The 16,122-nt window shown below is 36.3% G+C and overlaps 1 protein-coding gene across 6 annotated transcripts in view; it reads left to right on the top strand.

Annotated features, from left to right (window-relative positions):
• The window catches only part of ANK3 (ankyrin 3), a 699,134-nt gene that overhangs the window by 448,803 nt on the left and 234,209 nt on the right, over nt 1–16,122 (top strand). For all 6 annotated transcript variants that reach the window (XM_054436350.2, XM_063669954.1, XM_054436348.2 and 3 more), the window contains 4 exons: nt 344–442; nt 620–718; nt 9,275–9,373; nt 15,523–15,708. In XM_054436350.2, the coding sequence (XP_054292325.1) occupies nt 344–442; nt 620–718; nt 9,275–9,373; nt 15,523–15,708 (483 nt within the window). The remainder of the gene's footprint in view (nt 1–343; nt 443–619; nt 719–9,274; nt 9,374–15,522; nt 15,709–16,122) is intronic.

The raw sequence follows: 16,122 nt of genomic DNA on the forward strand, positions 1-16,122 counted from the left end.
CAGACTTCAAACTCCTTAAAGACTTTATTTTTTTGTGAATTTTTTTTTCTGTTGAATTTTATCAGCTTGTCATTGTCAAATTATTCTCTGTTAGAGGAACATTCAGAAATGTCAGCATATGTCCCTTAGTAATTAATTTCTAAAAGTTAGTAAATAATGATAACAGAACAACCCATCCAGTTTTGAAGTACTTTGATTCCTAATTCAAGATTCAAGCTCCTGCACTGCACACATGCAAGTGATCATCAGGTGGGACTTTATAATATCTCAGGAGTTCTTGGTCGGTTGTTTACTGCTCTATTTTCAACCTGCTGAGTAAAGCTTTTCCTTTACTTTTAATCAGAATGGGTTGAACGCTCTCCACCTTGCTTCCAAAGAAGGCCACGTAGAAGTTGTTTCTGAGCTGCTGCAGAGAGAAGCCAATGTGGACGCAGCTACAAAGGTCAGTATCGCATATCTAATGCTTTTTGTACCACTCGCCATGTTCTGTGAGGATTCAGCCATCAGTAAGAATGGGGGCACAACTCTCATAAGATATTTGTCAAATTTGTTCTCTTTGGGGAGAACAGGAAAATTCAAAAGATCGATGAGTTGATATATCTTGACTTTCATTTCACAGAAAGGAAACACAGCATTGCACATCGCATCTTTGGCTGGACAAGCAGAGGTGGTAAAAGTCTTGGTTACAAATGGAGCCAATGTCAATGCACAATCTCAGGTAAGCCTACAACTCCATGCCACGGACATTTTCTTATCATTTACAAACAATGTTCTTTGGGTCAGGTGCTTGCTTAGTTCACATGTCCTCTAAGAACACAATACTTAAGAACTATATTTAAAAAGTTATATTATTGCACACTTTGGAAGGCAAAGGCGGGCAGATCACTTGAGGCAGGAGTTTGAGACCAGCCTGGCCAACATGGTGAAATCCTGTCTCTACTAAAATACAAAAAAATTAGCCTGGCATCATGGTACATGCCTGTAATCCCAGATACTTGGGAGGCTGAGGCACGAGAGTCATTTGTTCCCAGGAGGTGGAGGTTGCAGTGAGCCAAGATTGCACCACTGCACTCCAGCCTGGGTGACAGAGTAAGCTTCTGTCTCAAAAAGATAAAGTTAAATTATTGCAGATTATTTAAATTCATATGTATTTTCATTTGCAATATATATGTGTGTGTGAGAGAGATTTTTAAAGCAGCCTATCTATAAAAGATACTAGTCATAGACACAAATGTTTAAAGGGTATCTGTAATGCAGGGTCTTACACTACTTTATGATGCTAGCTTAGGTTCAATCTTTTTAAAAACAGGCAGAAGGAACTTTAAAAGTCCTCAAGTTTAATAAAAATTTTCAGATTCTTTGTAATGAACATAGGTCCTCCTGTAAATCTTACATGGTCTTTCTTGAATTTCTAAGAGGAACACCAATAGGTTATCATTTGGTAGACTTTGAATCTAAAAGAATTAACTTTGCTTTATTTTGTTTAAAAATATAGGTCCTCATTATTCAAGTATTCATTATTTGAGTCTCCACAGACAGGTCATGTAGGAAAGCAAACATCATCATAATTTAAAAATATTTACTAAGGACATGACCACATTTAAAACTGGTTCCCACTCAAACATTCCTTCCAGTCGAATGCTGACTTCCATCCTTATTTGTCAGTGTCTACCCAGGGGTGTTGGATATTGAACAAATTGATTGCAGAACAAAACTGCAAGTTTTGACAAAGACACTAAGTTTCCTGAAGTCAAGGAAAGTGACATTGGAGAACTTCTGGGTGCACAGCTGAGCTGTGGGTACGTGGCACTCTGGCAGTATTAGGCTAGGAAGCATGTGAAAAGTTAGGATGATTTCCTGATAGTGGTTTCATATAAGAATGATTTGAAAATACATAGATTAAATGAAGACAAAAAGGTAAGTGAGATCTTTGGATGGCAAATACTTCTTCCAAAAGATGGTCTTTTTTGCTTATGCTGTGAAAATTAAAAAGTGAAGAATGTCAACATGTATCATTTTGTTGGGAAAAATAACACTTGGTTTAGTCTTTGTTCATTCTGAGAACTTATACATGAATCCAGTTATAACTTACATTTTATTAAATCATATAAGCCTATTTTTATAATTTCCAGTTTTATCTTTTAAGAGTAAGTCTGAATCAAACTTTAAAAAATTATTTACTATGGCCTTTTGCTCTCCATTTTAAATGCACTTGATTTTACCAGGATTTTCTAGTACGATTATCTTTGGATACTGGGAGTCTCCTCTGTTTTATGGGTTCACAGAATTGTAGTGACTTCCTCCCCTGCTTACTACTGACATAGCAATGGTAACTCTGATGCCATCGAATGTCAGAGTCAGAGAAAAGGAACTGCACAGTGCTTCCAACTGCATGGTTCTTGTATATTCGCTCTAAATTCATTCTAGTTCCCTGTTGTTGGACCTTTGTTACATGATCTGTGCCAATTATTCTGATTCCCTAGGAGAGTTCCCTTGGAGTAATAACGCTTTTCCAGAAAGGAATGATGTAAAATTGAATAGCAACAAGTATGGTACTTTGAGAGAGATACAGACCAGCTTACTACAATAGAAGCATCATGCTTTTAAATGGATGTTTTTCAAAATACCCCAGTAATATTTTACTGAAATGTGGCTAGGTAGTTTTAAGCTCTGAGATAGTGGGAAAACTCTTTAATCCATTTTCATTTCTTTTATTATTTTCTCAAGGGAGGAAAAAATCAACCTCCTCCTTTCAAACATCACATCCATTATTGACTAATGCTTAGAGTAGCCGTAGTTTTAAACTGGCTCGGCAATGTTTGGGAGAAGCTGCAGTTGAAATAAAATCCTAATCAGTTCTAATTTCAATTTATACGCATTCCACACTGATGATGCAGTAAGGGAGAAGAACATGTGAAATTCCCTGTTACTTACAGTTGTGCTCGGAATTACCAGCCACACATGGCACAGCAAAGCATTTGCCCCTTCATCGGAACCCCTGCCCTCATATGCCTTCTGAACTGCATTGTTCTGTGGATGGAATAAGTAATGAGATGACCCTGCAGAGGAATGGAGTTTCTATGATAATTTCTGGTAACAACTCTTCAGTAGGAACTGTTATAAAGAGTAACAAGCTATGATGTCAACTCCATTTAGGAAGCAGCACATAAAACAGTACAGAAATATTAATATTCAAGACAGCATCTCTGTTGACATGAAATTTTAACTTGTAAGTGATATTTAATAACCAACAAAAAATAGTGTTAAAAGAGCCCCCTACTCTTCTTTACTATAAAGAAGTAAAAATTCTCCTTATCTTAAACATAAAAATGACATTAGGCAATATCAAGTTCTCATCTTATAAACCAAGGCTCTATAAACTAGGAATTTGTAGATTTTAAAGTAATTTTTGTCATTGCCTTGATCTTAGGTCTTAACAAGTTAACTCTTTCTTTTAGTACTTAACATTCCAGTAATCATTTAGTCCTACTCTGAGAAAGAAATTGAGTTGACTGAATTGTGATTATAAAGAATTCTATTATTAAGTCCTTAATACTTTATATTAAATATATCAACAATGATTAACAATGTTTGCTATTGAAAAATCTCAAACTGCACAGCCAAATGACATCCCCCACTCTTCTCTCCTTCTCTGTCTTTATAATATAAAATACCAACTGAATTTATAAAGAAGCAAAGTCTGTTTCCAATAATATTTTAACTACCAAAGTATTTTTAGTGAACAGATTTTTCTAGTGGTGTTTGCAAAGGTAAGACCCTTTAGGTTAGCCAGTGCCTCCTTGGTCTTTCTGGGTACTCTGATATTCCCTATGGTGGGAAAGTCGGATCCTCACAAAGTTAGACTGTACAAGTATGAGATTTTGGGTATGGTTCAGATTGAGCCTCTGTGACCTTATATCGCACCTCTAATCTAACTGACCTTCATGAAAATTAGTAACGTATATGAATCAATGCAAATCTTTCACCATACCCTTAACATCTTAGTTAAAAACAGCACTTTATGATGTGCAAAGGCTGGCCATAGAAAACTAGAATGAGTAGAAAAATTTCATGGATGAAATTTAAGCCCTTCTCCAAATGAAGTCATAGGAATACTTATTATTTTATTTTGATGTGTATTAGCATGCCTCAGTACTATCTACAAAATTATAAGTCTGCAGATTTGCACGCTTATAATAGCACCACTATAAACATTCAGAGCAGAAGGTATTGAATATATTGGATAAAATCAGACTTCAAATAGCATACCCATTCCATCTTAAGCTGCTCTGCCTTTTGAGAATTTAATCTGTTGTTGCTACAGAAAAGAAAATGCAAATTGGGCACCCGTATATTCCTTTTTAGCTAGCTTTGTTTTGGAAATGTTCTAAGTTAGGAAATTATTATAAAAACAGTGGTGTACTTTTTTCTCTTATTTTGAAATCTGACCATTCTCCCAATCCACGTGCCATGCCACAGCAAACAGTTATGGCTCTAGGTTGTCTAATGACAACACATTGAGTTAATGGTGCCTCAACCTCTTTGAGCTAGGGAGTGACGGCAATATTTTTATTCAGTCTTTCCAAAGAACGCTTCAGATTTTCTCTCTAGAATCATAACTAAATTGTTATGTATGTGTTCTCATGTCTTGACCATTTCTTGAGACATAAAATTTGTAATTTGGGGGTGTTATTTGAATTACAGGAAGAGAAACTAACTTAAGCACAAGAGGGAATTTATTAGAATTAGTTGAGGAACACAGAGAATAGAAAGCTAAAGAAGCTTTCAGAAAGCTTTGGAAACCGGATAGCTGGGGTGGAGAGTGGGAGAACAGAGTGAGAAGCAAGAGAGTAGGATTGCCCTTTGACCTGGTTCCTACAGGTCAATCAAGGCTGGAGAGGGAGAATCAAGGGTGGACCTAAAAGAGAAAACAGAAGATAGCTTGCATGTGTGTCTACCCTGTAATTAATGAAAGGCAAGCTTCTCTGTCTCAGTCCATCCAGGACAAGTCCTACCTGCATAATGGGGAATAGGTAATTCTCTGATAGAAAATGGGGGTGACATTGTCCTGAAGGGGAAATGGGTGTGTGGGCACTGGTGACCAAAACTAAAGCAAAATAAAACAAACACCCATGCACTACAAATGACCACTATAAAATTGAAATTTCCACCATGAAACACTCACCAAAAACATTTTATCAATATAGGTAGCAGAAATAGCATAAGAAGGCCAAGCACTGTGTTCACGCCTGTGATCTTAGCACTTTGGGAGGCCAAAGCAGGAGGATCACTTGAGGCCAGAGTTTGAGACCAGCCTCAACAACATAGTGAGACCCTATCTTCACAAAAATAAAAATAAAAAAGCCAGATGTGGTAGTGCATGCCCATAGTCCTAGCTACTCAGGAAGCTAAGGGTGGAGAATCACTTGAGCCCATGTTAAGGCTGTAGTGAGCTATAATCACACCACTACACACCAGGCTGGGCAATAAGAGCAAGACCCTATCTATATTAGTTTGTTCTCATGCTGCTAATAAAGACATACCCGAGACCGGGTAATTTATAAAGGAAAGAGGTTTAATTGACTCATACTTCCACATGGCTGAGAAGGCCTCACAATCGTGGTGAAAGGCAAATAAGGAGCAAAATCACCTTTTACATGATGGCAGGCAAGAGAGCTTGTGCAGGGAAACTCCCATTTATAAAACCATCAGATCTCATGAGACTTATTCACTACCACAAGAACTGTGTGGGGGAAACTGCCTACCCACACCCCTCCCCCCGCCACCCCTGCATGATTCAATTATCTCCACCTGGCCCCACCCTTGATACCTGGGGATTATTACAATTCAAGGTGAGATTTGGGTGGGAACACAGCCAAACCATATCACTATCTCTTAAAAAAATTAAAGAAATAGTATCAGACCATTCAAGGACAGATATCGTATAATTCTGTTTATATGGAATACCCAGAATAGGCAAAACTAGAGAGAGAAAGTGTATTTGTGGTTACTAGGGGGAAATGGGGAGTGATTACTAAGGAGTATAGGGCTTCTTTTTGGGGTGATGAAAATATTGTAGAACTAGATAGTGGGAAGAGTTGCCCAATTTTATGAATATACTTAAAGCCACTAAATTGTACACTTTTAAAAGGTGAGCTTTATGATAGGCAAATTATATATCAATAAACAAATATTTTAAAAATCAAAAAAAAGGAAGTATGTAACTACTCAGAAAATGACCAACTTTCAGGTAATAATCTTAGGATGGCAAGCACTCAAAAAGAAGGTGGAAAGCTATTGTGGAAAAGGAAAACAATTAATTACAGGGCTGCATCTTGCTGTGGCTGTTGTCTACAAATATTTCTAAGTAGTCCTAATTCTGTGCATCTCAGTTTCTGTCATTGTAAAACAGGGCGTGTAGAATGGTTTCAGAGTTGTGCCTCTTAAGAATAACTCTCGAGAAGCTCCAGGTCTGTAAGAAAGCATTACCTTAAAACCCAGTGCCTGAGTCTGGGCTTTCTTCATGGATTCTGAAATGGTTTGTTCTGGAAGGAAACTGTGAGAACAGTGGACATTCACTAGAGCCAGAGATGTGTGGATAGACTAGTGTTTCTTAGGCAATCTTGGACCACAGCAGACCACCCCAACGTTGAGAATGAACTGGCATTACTTGTCTTGACATAAATATCTTGTTGATATTCATGTCTGAGAGAAAAACACTTATTTTGGAATTTAAAAAAAAAAAAAAGGCCGGGTGCAGTGGCTCACGCCTGTAATCCCAACACTTTGGGAGGCTGAGGCAGATGGATCATGAGGTCAGGAGATCAAGGCCATCCTGGCCAACATGTTGAAACCCCACCTCTGCTAAAAATACAAAAATCAGCCGGGCGAGGTGGCACGTCCCTGTAGTCCCAGCTACTTGGGAGGCTGAGGTGGGAGAATCTCTTGAATCTCTTAGGTGGAGGTTGCAGTGGGCCGAGATCTCACCACTGCACTCCAGCTTGGGCGACAGAGAGAGACTCTGTCTCAACAAAAACAAAAAACAAACAACAACAACAACAAAAAAAAAACTTCTAAAAATCTGAACCTGCCCTCTGGAAGTTTCAGCTTTCAGAGAGAGCACTTGATGAGGGAAGATAGACGCTTAGTACCTAGTTTAGCTATGAGAAAAAGCCATACTGGTTTTGGCCTTTTCTTTTCTTGTTTTGTTGCTTAAAGAATATTTAAATTAACTAAAGATGTAATGATCTTTCATTTTGGTCCAATTAGAAAATGAGAAAATAGCAATATGATGAGGATAATCCTAAACTCCCTTTGAATTTCACTCATAGCGTCATAGCACTGGGAAGAGGGACAAAGATAAAAGACACACGGACCTATGGGCGCGCACACACACACACACACACACACACCCCACAGTGTTCCAAGTACTCCATGCTTCATGTTTAAATGTGGTAGAATGTTTCATGATAAAACAGAGTAACAGTGGGCTCCAGAGATATTATCAGGTAGACAATTTAAAAGGAAGAAGATTGAATGTGATGTTGCATTCCACTGCCTCTAATTTCGTGTTTCTAATCTTGAGTTTGGCAACTAGATCACCTAACTTGTTACAATTCTGTGCCAAATAGAGGAAGCAGAATAGAGGAACTCTATGATAAGTACATAGCCATGGTGGATTTGTTATGTGGCATCACATTTATCTGCTCGAGGATCTTTTTAACTTACTTTCGAATTCTCAGTTATAAGCCAAAAGCAGTGTGTTTACCAGAGGCTGAACTTATGGATAAGTAAGATAATCATATAGTAGTTGATATTTATAATAACGAACCTAATCCTTTTGAATCACAAAAGGTTGAATATTTTGTAGCATTTTAGTTTAGAATATATTTACTTTTATTCCTTGAAATTGCATAATGTATACAATAAAATTTCTAGAACATTCAGTTAAATAGAACTGCATTCTGAAAAGTATATTCAAAAAGAATTTACTGGCTGGGTGCAGTGGCTCACACCTGTAATCGAGCACTTTGGGAGGCCAAGGCAGGCAGATGGCTTGAGCTCAGGAGTTCAAGACCATACCGGGTGACACAGGGAGACCCAGTCTCTGTAAAAAATAAAAATAAATTAGCCAGGTGTGGTGGTGCATGCCTGTAGCCCCAGCTACTTGGGAAGCTGAGGCAGAAGGATTGTTTGAGCCCAGGAGATTAAGGCTGCAGTGAGCGGTGATGGCACCCCTGCACTCCATTGGTTTTTTATTATTATTATTTTGATACAGAGCAATGGAGCGAGACCCTGTCTCAAAATAATAATAATAAAACAAAAGAATTATAGTTTGAAAATTGTTTGATGCTTATATCTTGCAATAACATTTTAAAATAGTATAGTATTTCATAGATATGAAATACATTATTCTAGAGAACAAATATATATACAACATATTTTTAATAGGAAAAGATGTAATATGCATATTAATTTGCTTGAATCCAAATTCTTTGAGAGTTGATGCACATTTCAGAGAGGCACACACACACACACAAACTAAATATATGTGCATATGTATGTACGTATAATATGTATGCATATATATATTCTGAACATTAAACTACCTTAGCAAAAAATACAAAGAAAAGAGGCCTAAAAAAAACAGACTATGAATTAGATTGAATCATACCATTATGCAAATCGGCATTTCTTTTTTGCTCTGAAGGACCACATCTGTGGTAACTTTGAAGCTATTTGAAGCTATTTGAAAAAGCTTTGAAGCTATTTGAGATTAATATAAATTCCTCCCTGAATTAGTTGAAACTAGTTCAGCTACTTTTGTGTGAAAATATTACATGTTTATTTAAAACAGATAATTGATGCTTGGGAGCTACAATGACTAAATGTGTTTTTCTTCATATTCTCATAGCATGTAGTAAAACACTTACTCATGGTAGACTCTCAATAAGTGGTTGATGACTAAGTGAGTGTACTTATTTCTTTAAAGTGGGTAAATTGCTTTGAATTATACTTGGACTATTAACTATGAACTATTAACTATGATCTATACTCAAATTATGAATTATGAAATATAATTTTGAATTACACAGATCAGGAATTTAGCTTAAGCTATGGTGCTTGGGTTTTCTAATAAATATTTATATCTATATGAAAGTATTATTAAAGTTATTGTATGTGAGCACTTCTTGGAGCATAAATCATCAGTACCATGGAAAAATAGATTGTCTCTGGAAAGCTGCAGACAAACATTTTTTTTCTTATTTTGCAGAATGGTTTCACGCCATTGTATATGGCAGCCCAGGAAAATCACTTGGAAGTTGTCAAGTTTCTTCTTGACAATGGTGCAAGCCAGAGCCTAGCCACAGAGGTAAGACACTGTTTTTTTCCTGTGGGTAAGTTCACATATTTATAGGGCATTTTGAAAACCCGGAGTTGTGAATTTGTCCTACTAGTATTTCAGTTGAAGTTTTATATTAATATGTGGGTTCATAAGTTTTATGAAATACATTACTGTAAGTCTACTTTCAATTTTTAAAAGTCTTCTGTTGCATAGATACCCTTTCTGCTCTTAAATGCCCGGTTCTATGCTATAATTATGCTATTATTTTAATATTTAACATATTTGCTTGAGAATTCTTTTCTGTCTCTTACAATTTTGCCTTATAGGCAAAGGCAATCATTGTTTTGGAATAATTGGTGTGAACTATCTTTTCAATAAAACATTAGTTTTAAATTGTTTTTCCAAATATAAGTTTACCTAATTATAATGATTGAATTTGTATATTTTTTAAGTTAACTAATTAGACTTAATTCATAGTTATAAATAAAACTATTGTACTTTTTTGTGGGGGGAGGGAGGACAGAGTCTTGCTCTGTCGCCTAGGCTGGAGTCCAAAGCCATGATCTCAGCTCACTGCAACCTCCGCCTCCTGGGTTCAAGCGATTATCCTGCCTCAGCCTCCCGAGTAGCTGGGATTACAGGTGCCCACCACCCACACCTGGCTAATTTTTGTGTTTTTAGTAGAGACAGGGTTTCACCATCTTGGCCAGGCTGGTCTTGAACTCCTGACCTTGTGATCCACCCACCTCGGCCTCCCAAAGTGCTGGGATTACAGGTGTGAGCCACCATGCCCAGCCAAAACTGTTACACATTTTTAAGTGTTAAATAGATGCCGTATTTGAAGAAAAATAATCTTTGCTGTCTATAATAGAAGAATTATTTAAAAATAGAAAGTTATTTAGGCCATTGGTACTGTCTTAGGTAATGTTGTTTATTTTTTAAACTAATCTGGATGGAAGACTGGAATCACTTAAGCATGTCACCAGAAATCTATTGCTAATAATAAAGGATCAATATTTGAGTATTTTTTATTTGTAACAAAACAGTGAATTAGGGCAAATGCAGGGTTATCCCTATTATAAACCACTACTCTTGCTTGCATGCTGATGTGCTTCCTGAATGGCACAGAAAAGATGGCAATAGAGAAACTGCATCTAATCTCACTTAGTTTTTGAGATTATACCTTCTAGGGAAACCACTAAATAAATTATGGGATAGCTCACACAAAACATACACAAGCAAACATAAATATATGAAAAATTATCATCCTCATTTATAGTCAAATACTAATTTATTAGCCAGATAAAAAATAAGATCTAATCTTTTGCCCATGAGACTAAAAACAAAAATTTGATGGGGAGAGGAAACCAGAACTTTCCTACAATACTAGTGAAATTGATTGTTGGTTACAACACTTTTACAGAACATTTGGCAGTAACTATCAAAAACTAATATTTACAAGCCTTTTTACTTAGCAGCTCCACTTCTAAAAAGTTATGTTATAGAAATATTAGATATATCAAATATATATTATAGATATATTTGCATTAGGATGCAAAAATAGTATACAAGGATGTTTGTCAACACAATTAATAATAGCAATTTTTAAAAATCAGAAAGAATCTAAATTTACACCAATAAGAATCCTGTTTATTCAGAACTATTTGGCTTTGAAAGAAACAAAAAAAAAACCTGTTAGTAAATGTTCATATATTTATACAATAACATGCTGTTAGCACTGTTAAAAACGAGACAAGGCTCTGTGTACTGATACAGGAAATTGTCCATAGTAGATTGTTACCAGTGGTTTGCCCTGAGAATTCTGAGGGAGCGTTTGCACCCATCAGTACTGTTGGGGATTTTTATACCCATTTTTTTATTTTATACCCATCAGTACTTTGGGGAATTTTTATCATGAGAATGTACTATTTTTGTAATAGTATTCTTAAAGCTAGTTAGGAAATAACTACTGGTTGTTATCAAAATAACAAACATTTAGCCGGGTGCAAGGGCACACACCGGTAGTCCCAGCCCCTCAGGAGGTAGAGACAGGATGCACTTGAGCCTAGAAGTTTGAGGATATAGTGCTCTATGGTTGCACCTGTGAGTAGTTGCTACACTCCAGCCTGGGCAACATTGAGACCCTGTCTCTAAACAAACAAAAAAGAACAAACTTGCTAGGCAGAGAACGGTACCTCTCTTCACACTCAAGAGTAGCTATTCTAAGCACAGTACGATACACACATTGTATCCTAGTGGACAGGGGAAATAGAGACAGGCAGAGACTGTTGGTTAAGAGAAAACCCATCCTCATTTTTGGATGGAAATATTAAGTAATGTAAATAACCTGATGAATGATTCCATAGCTTTCTTTGTGAAGATGGCGTAGGACTCTTTTTTTACACTGTGATGTACAGATCACTAAGTATCTCTCCTTTAGAAGCAAACATAACCCCAATTTACTGCTAATAGATTTGAATTAGACTGTAAACCAATTACCAGTAACTCTCAGAGCTCTCCAGTACTTTTTGAAGTTTTCAAGGCCCAAAAAGAAGCCCTACAGCTAACTTAAAGAAATGCGGTACGTGAGATCTTCAAATCACTACTTCAGTCTTTTGGCAAAGGATATATATTTTAAAAGTTTTTACTCTTTTACATTGATTTAATTTCATGTTATTTTTGTAGTTTTAAGGGAAAAAACAAGAAACATGGTGTCTATTAAGTCACGTTCATGTCTTCAGGGAAGTTGCTGTTATATTGCTATATAAACAATATCTAATTACCTAGAGATGTTTCAACCTTTGAATTTTTTCTCTTCTTTTGGATTATTGGTATTGGAGAATAAGAACAACAACAGGAAATAAGACATTTTTTTCAAATGCTATTCTAATTACTGTATTGCTTTCTCATTAGCAATAATATTGGTGTCATTTATAGAGAAGTCTGTATTTACAGAACAAACAGTAGGGGACAAGTAAAGGATCCTTTAAATAGCAAGTTTTTAATAGAATCTTTAATTCACTACATGATGGGATATTGCCAAATTCTTTCAAATGTATTTTTTTCAGCAAGGCTGGCACACTTCAAATCTTGTATATACGTAGCAAGACTTCAGTATAATTGTGGTTTTTAAAACGTTTTTATATTACTGTGTACTGCATCTCATATCTTTTCTCTATATATATAATCTTCCTTTTGCTAATTACAATTCTGAAGCACGCAGTATATTTGTTTGTTCATTTATTCCATGAGTAATTATTAAGCACCTATTATGTTTCAGACGCTTCATAAGGTACTGGATATCCTTGAGCAACCAGGGGATGGACCTTTTTTCCAGTAGCCTCTATCACATTTCCTTTCTGCTCATTTTTCTCTTAAGAATAACTGCACAAAGCAAACCACACCATTTAAACTTAGTTTTGAAACAAAATCTGGAGCTGCTAATTTTAGCTATTAACACCTTAGAGCTGGTATCTTTGTGTCTTTAATTGGCTTATGCAGGAAACATATTCTTGTCACTGCTAATCGGCTCAGTTGCAGTTTATTTTCTGGTACAAAGTAGTTTCCTTTATGTATAGGTCCTGTGAATTTTAAAATTCACATCAGTGGAAATGTAGCCATTTTGTTTGGATTCAGGACAGAAGTGGGCTGTCATTTTTACCCCTTAGCTTTCGTTCAGGTTTTTTAAGTGAGATGCAAAATTAAATCTTAAAACACAATTTTCCTTTTGCCACACTCTTATTTAAACAATGCATATTTTCTTTTCTTTTTGCAAAAGTAATACATTACATAAATGAGAAAGTACAATAAGAAGCAAGAAATCTCTGTTAATTTTCCCTAGAGATAACATTTTATCTGATTGCTTGTACATGTACACATTAGATACATGTATGTACCTTTATGAAAATGAAAATATATATTTACATTGACATGCAGACTACTTTTCTTGTTATATCCTAAAGTTCCTGTCTTTAAGTGTAAACCTATGATATCGTTTTTGTGACATCTTGGATGTATCTAGTCTTTCCCTGCTTGTTATCTTTCTTAAGGCTTCAGGGAATAACCTTCTAGTAGTTTTGGTTATGTTATTGTTTTCCTTTTTCCTGCTGTCTTTGGTAGTAAAGTTAAAAGAAACAGGTGGCATTTAAGCCAGATCTTGAAGCATGGAGGGTAGAAGGGATTTGTATACATAGAGAAAATAAGACGGCATTTTAGGGTGGGGGAAATAGCATAAGTACAGGTGTCAGACGAGAATGAAGTCTGTATGTGCATAATCAGTACAGACACTGACAGAAAGGATTTTATAGGGGACAATACTGAGCAATAATGTCCCTTAAGTGCTTTGGGTCAATGTTTTGCACATGTTGGGTATAAGTATGCTGATTTGCATTCAATCAAATGAATTATGAGAGCCTTTCTCCATATGCTAGCAAGGGAAGGAATGTTGAAAGGGATGTTTTAGGAAGACCTTGGTGCATATGTGCTCCTATGTGTTTTCCAAATGCTTTTCTTTACTACAGGACTACAGAAATAAAATATCATGACCCAGATAAAATAATAAGTAACTTGCATGCCAGTTCTCTAGTTAAAAAAAAAAATGCCCTTTTGAGTATATAATAATGAAACCATTGCAGAATTAACAATTTGAGAGCCAGTCCTAGGATTTTCTACCCTGTGCCTTTTTTTCTACATTCAGCAACTCTAGGTAATCCACAAGTTAATTTAACTGCAGTGAAATCTGTAGCTGTGTCCCCTTTATCAAGTCCCAGGGCAACACAAAGGGAAGATTCAAAATGTATAGAGTATGTATGTGTGCACTTATGTCTGAATTTATTCTAAAGTCATGTTTTAATCAAATTCATAGAAGCAGAGAGGAACATGATGGTTACCAGAGGCTAGGAACTGGGAGTAATGGGGAGACAGGAGGTAATGGTCAATGAGGAGGGATAAGTTTTTGTTTTTATTTTTCTTTTTTTGAAATTTATTGCACAACTTGATTAACAGAGTTAGTAATAATGTATTATACATATCAAAATTGCTAAAAGAATAAAGTTCAAATGTTCTCACCACAAAAAAATAAGTATGGTAATGAAGATGTTACTTAGCTGGATTTGTCCACATTGTATTTATAAATCATAATGCCACTTGTACCCCTATAAATATTTATAATTTTTAATTTAAAATAAAATTTAAAAATAAAAAAGACAATAACCAGAATAAATATATAGAGTCATGTTTTGCATGATCTTTGTGTTGTCTTCTCTCATTGGCCACAGAAGCCAAGAGTCTTTCTCTTAGCTCTAGAGACCTTAGCCTCTATAGATCTTTTGTAAAGCAACAATGAGTACAGTTCATGAGTTCACCTATCCTGACAGCACCAGGAATATGCGAGGCAACAGGGCACAGTAATGAACCAGACAGGCATACATCTCAGTTTTTAAAAATCCGTGGAAATGTTTACATCTTATTTAAATGAGTTCCTTTGAAAACTTTGCCTGGATTTAGCCTGAGATTTTTTTTTCTTTTTTCTTTTTCTTTTTTTTTTTTTTTTTTTTTTTTTTGACAGAGTCTTGCTCTCTCACACAGGTGCAATGGCATGGTCTTGACTCACTGCAGTCTCTGCCTCCTGGATTCAAGCTATTCTTCTGTCTCAGCCTCCCAAATAGCTGGGACTACAGGCATCCACCACTCCCGGCCAGTTTTTGTATTTTTAGTAGAGATGGGGTTTCACAATGTTGATCATGCTGGTCTTGAACTCCTGACCTCTGGCGATCCAGCCACCTCTGCCTCCCAAAGTGCTGAGATTACAGGCGTGAGCCACCGCACCTGGCCCTGAGATTATTTTATGAATATTGATATTATAGCAACTTTTTCTTTTATATGTAGTATTTTTGTACATTTTCAAAATTTTCCCAATTAATGTATATTAATTTTTAATGGAAAAGAAAACCAAAACCCATGAACTTATTACAAGTTTCTTAGTGTTTTTTACTTTGTATAGATAAATATTTTTTGAAAATATCTTTTCACATTTCTGTCCATCCGAATATGTTGTTAGTTTTAATAACCCCAAACAAAAATTGATGCTTGGTCACTTGGTTGCCTTCTTATTTGTTAATTTAATAAAAAAGAAAATAGTCATTGGAGCCCATCTTGACCCATCCATTTATTTGTAGGATGGCTTCACACCATTGGCAGTGGCTTTGCAACAAGGTCATGACCAAGTCGTTTCACTCCTGCTAGAGAATGACACCAAAGGAAAAGTGCGTCTCCCAGCTCTTCATATCGCGGCCCGAAAAGACGACACGAAAGCCGCCGCCCTGCTGCTGCAGAATGACAACAATGCAGATGTGGAATCAAAGGTGAGGCACGAGGGACACGGGCCTGTCATGCAACTCTCCAGTGTTAGACACACAACCTTTAAGAGCACCCGGTCTCCCTCTTGGCAAGCTTATGCCATGCCTTTAACTTCATTGAAGGGAGGAACAATGTGTGTCTGAGCTAGCCACTGAAGGCACAGCCTCCCTTCACATGAGAAGCTGGGGGGTGAGGGGAATGCGGCCCTATGCGTGCTAAAAGGGAGGCCACCTCAAAAGAAATCAATTTCTATGCAGTGATCATTTCTTTCCTTTGAATATAGTTTTGGAATATATTCAACACTTCAGCTCAAACATCAGGGTGAAAAATTACAAAATGCTAAAAACAGTGTACGCAAACAAACCTCTGGTTGATATCCAAGATGACAGGCCAGGCACTGAGCATAGATCAGCTGCGGA

Source organism: Pongo pygmaeus, chromosome 8 (assembly GCF_028885625.2).
Source record: "Pongo pygmaeus isolate AG05252 chromosome 8, NHGRI_mPonPyg2-v2.0_pri, whole genome shotgun sequence".
NCBI classification, from domain to species: domain Eukaryota; kingdom Metazoa; phylum Chordata; class Mammalia; order Primates; family Hominidae; genus Pongo; species Pongo pygmaeus.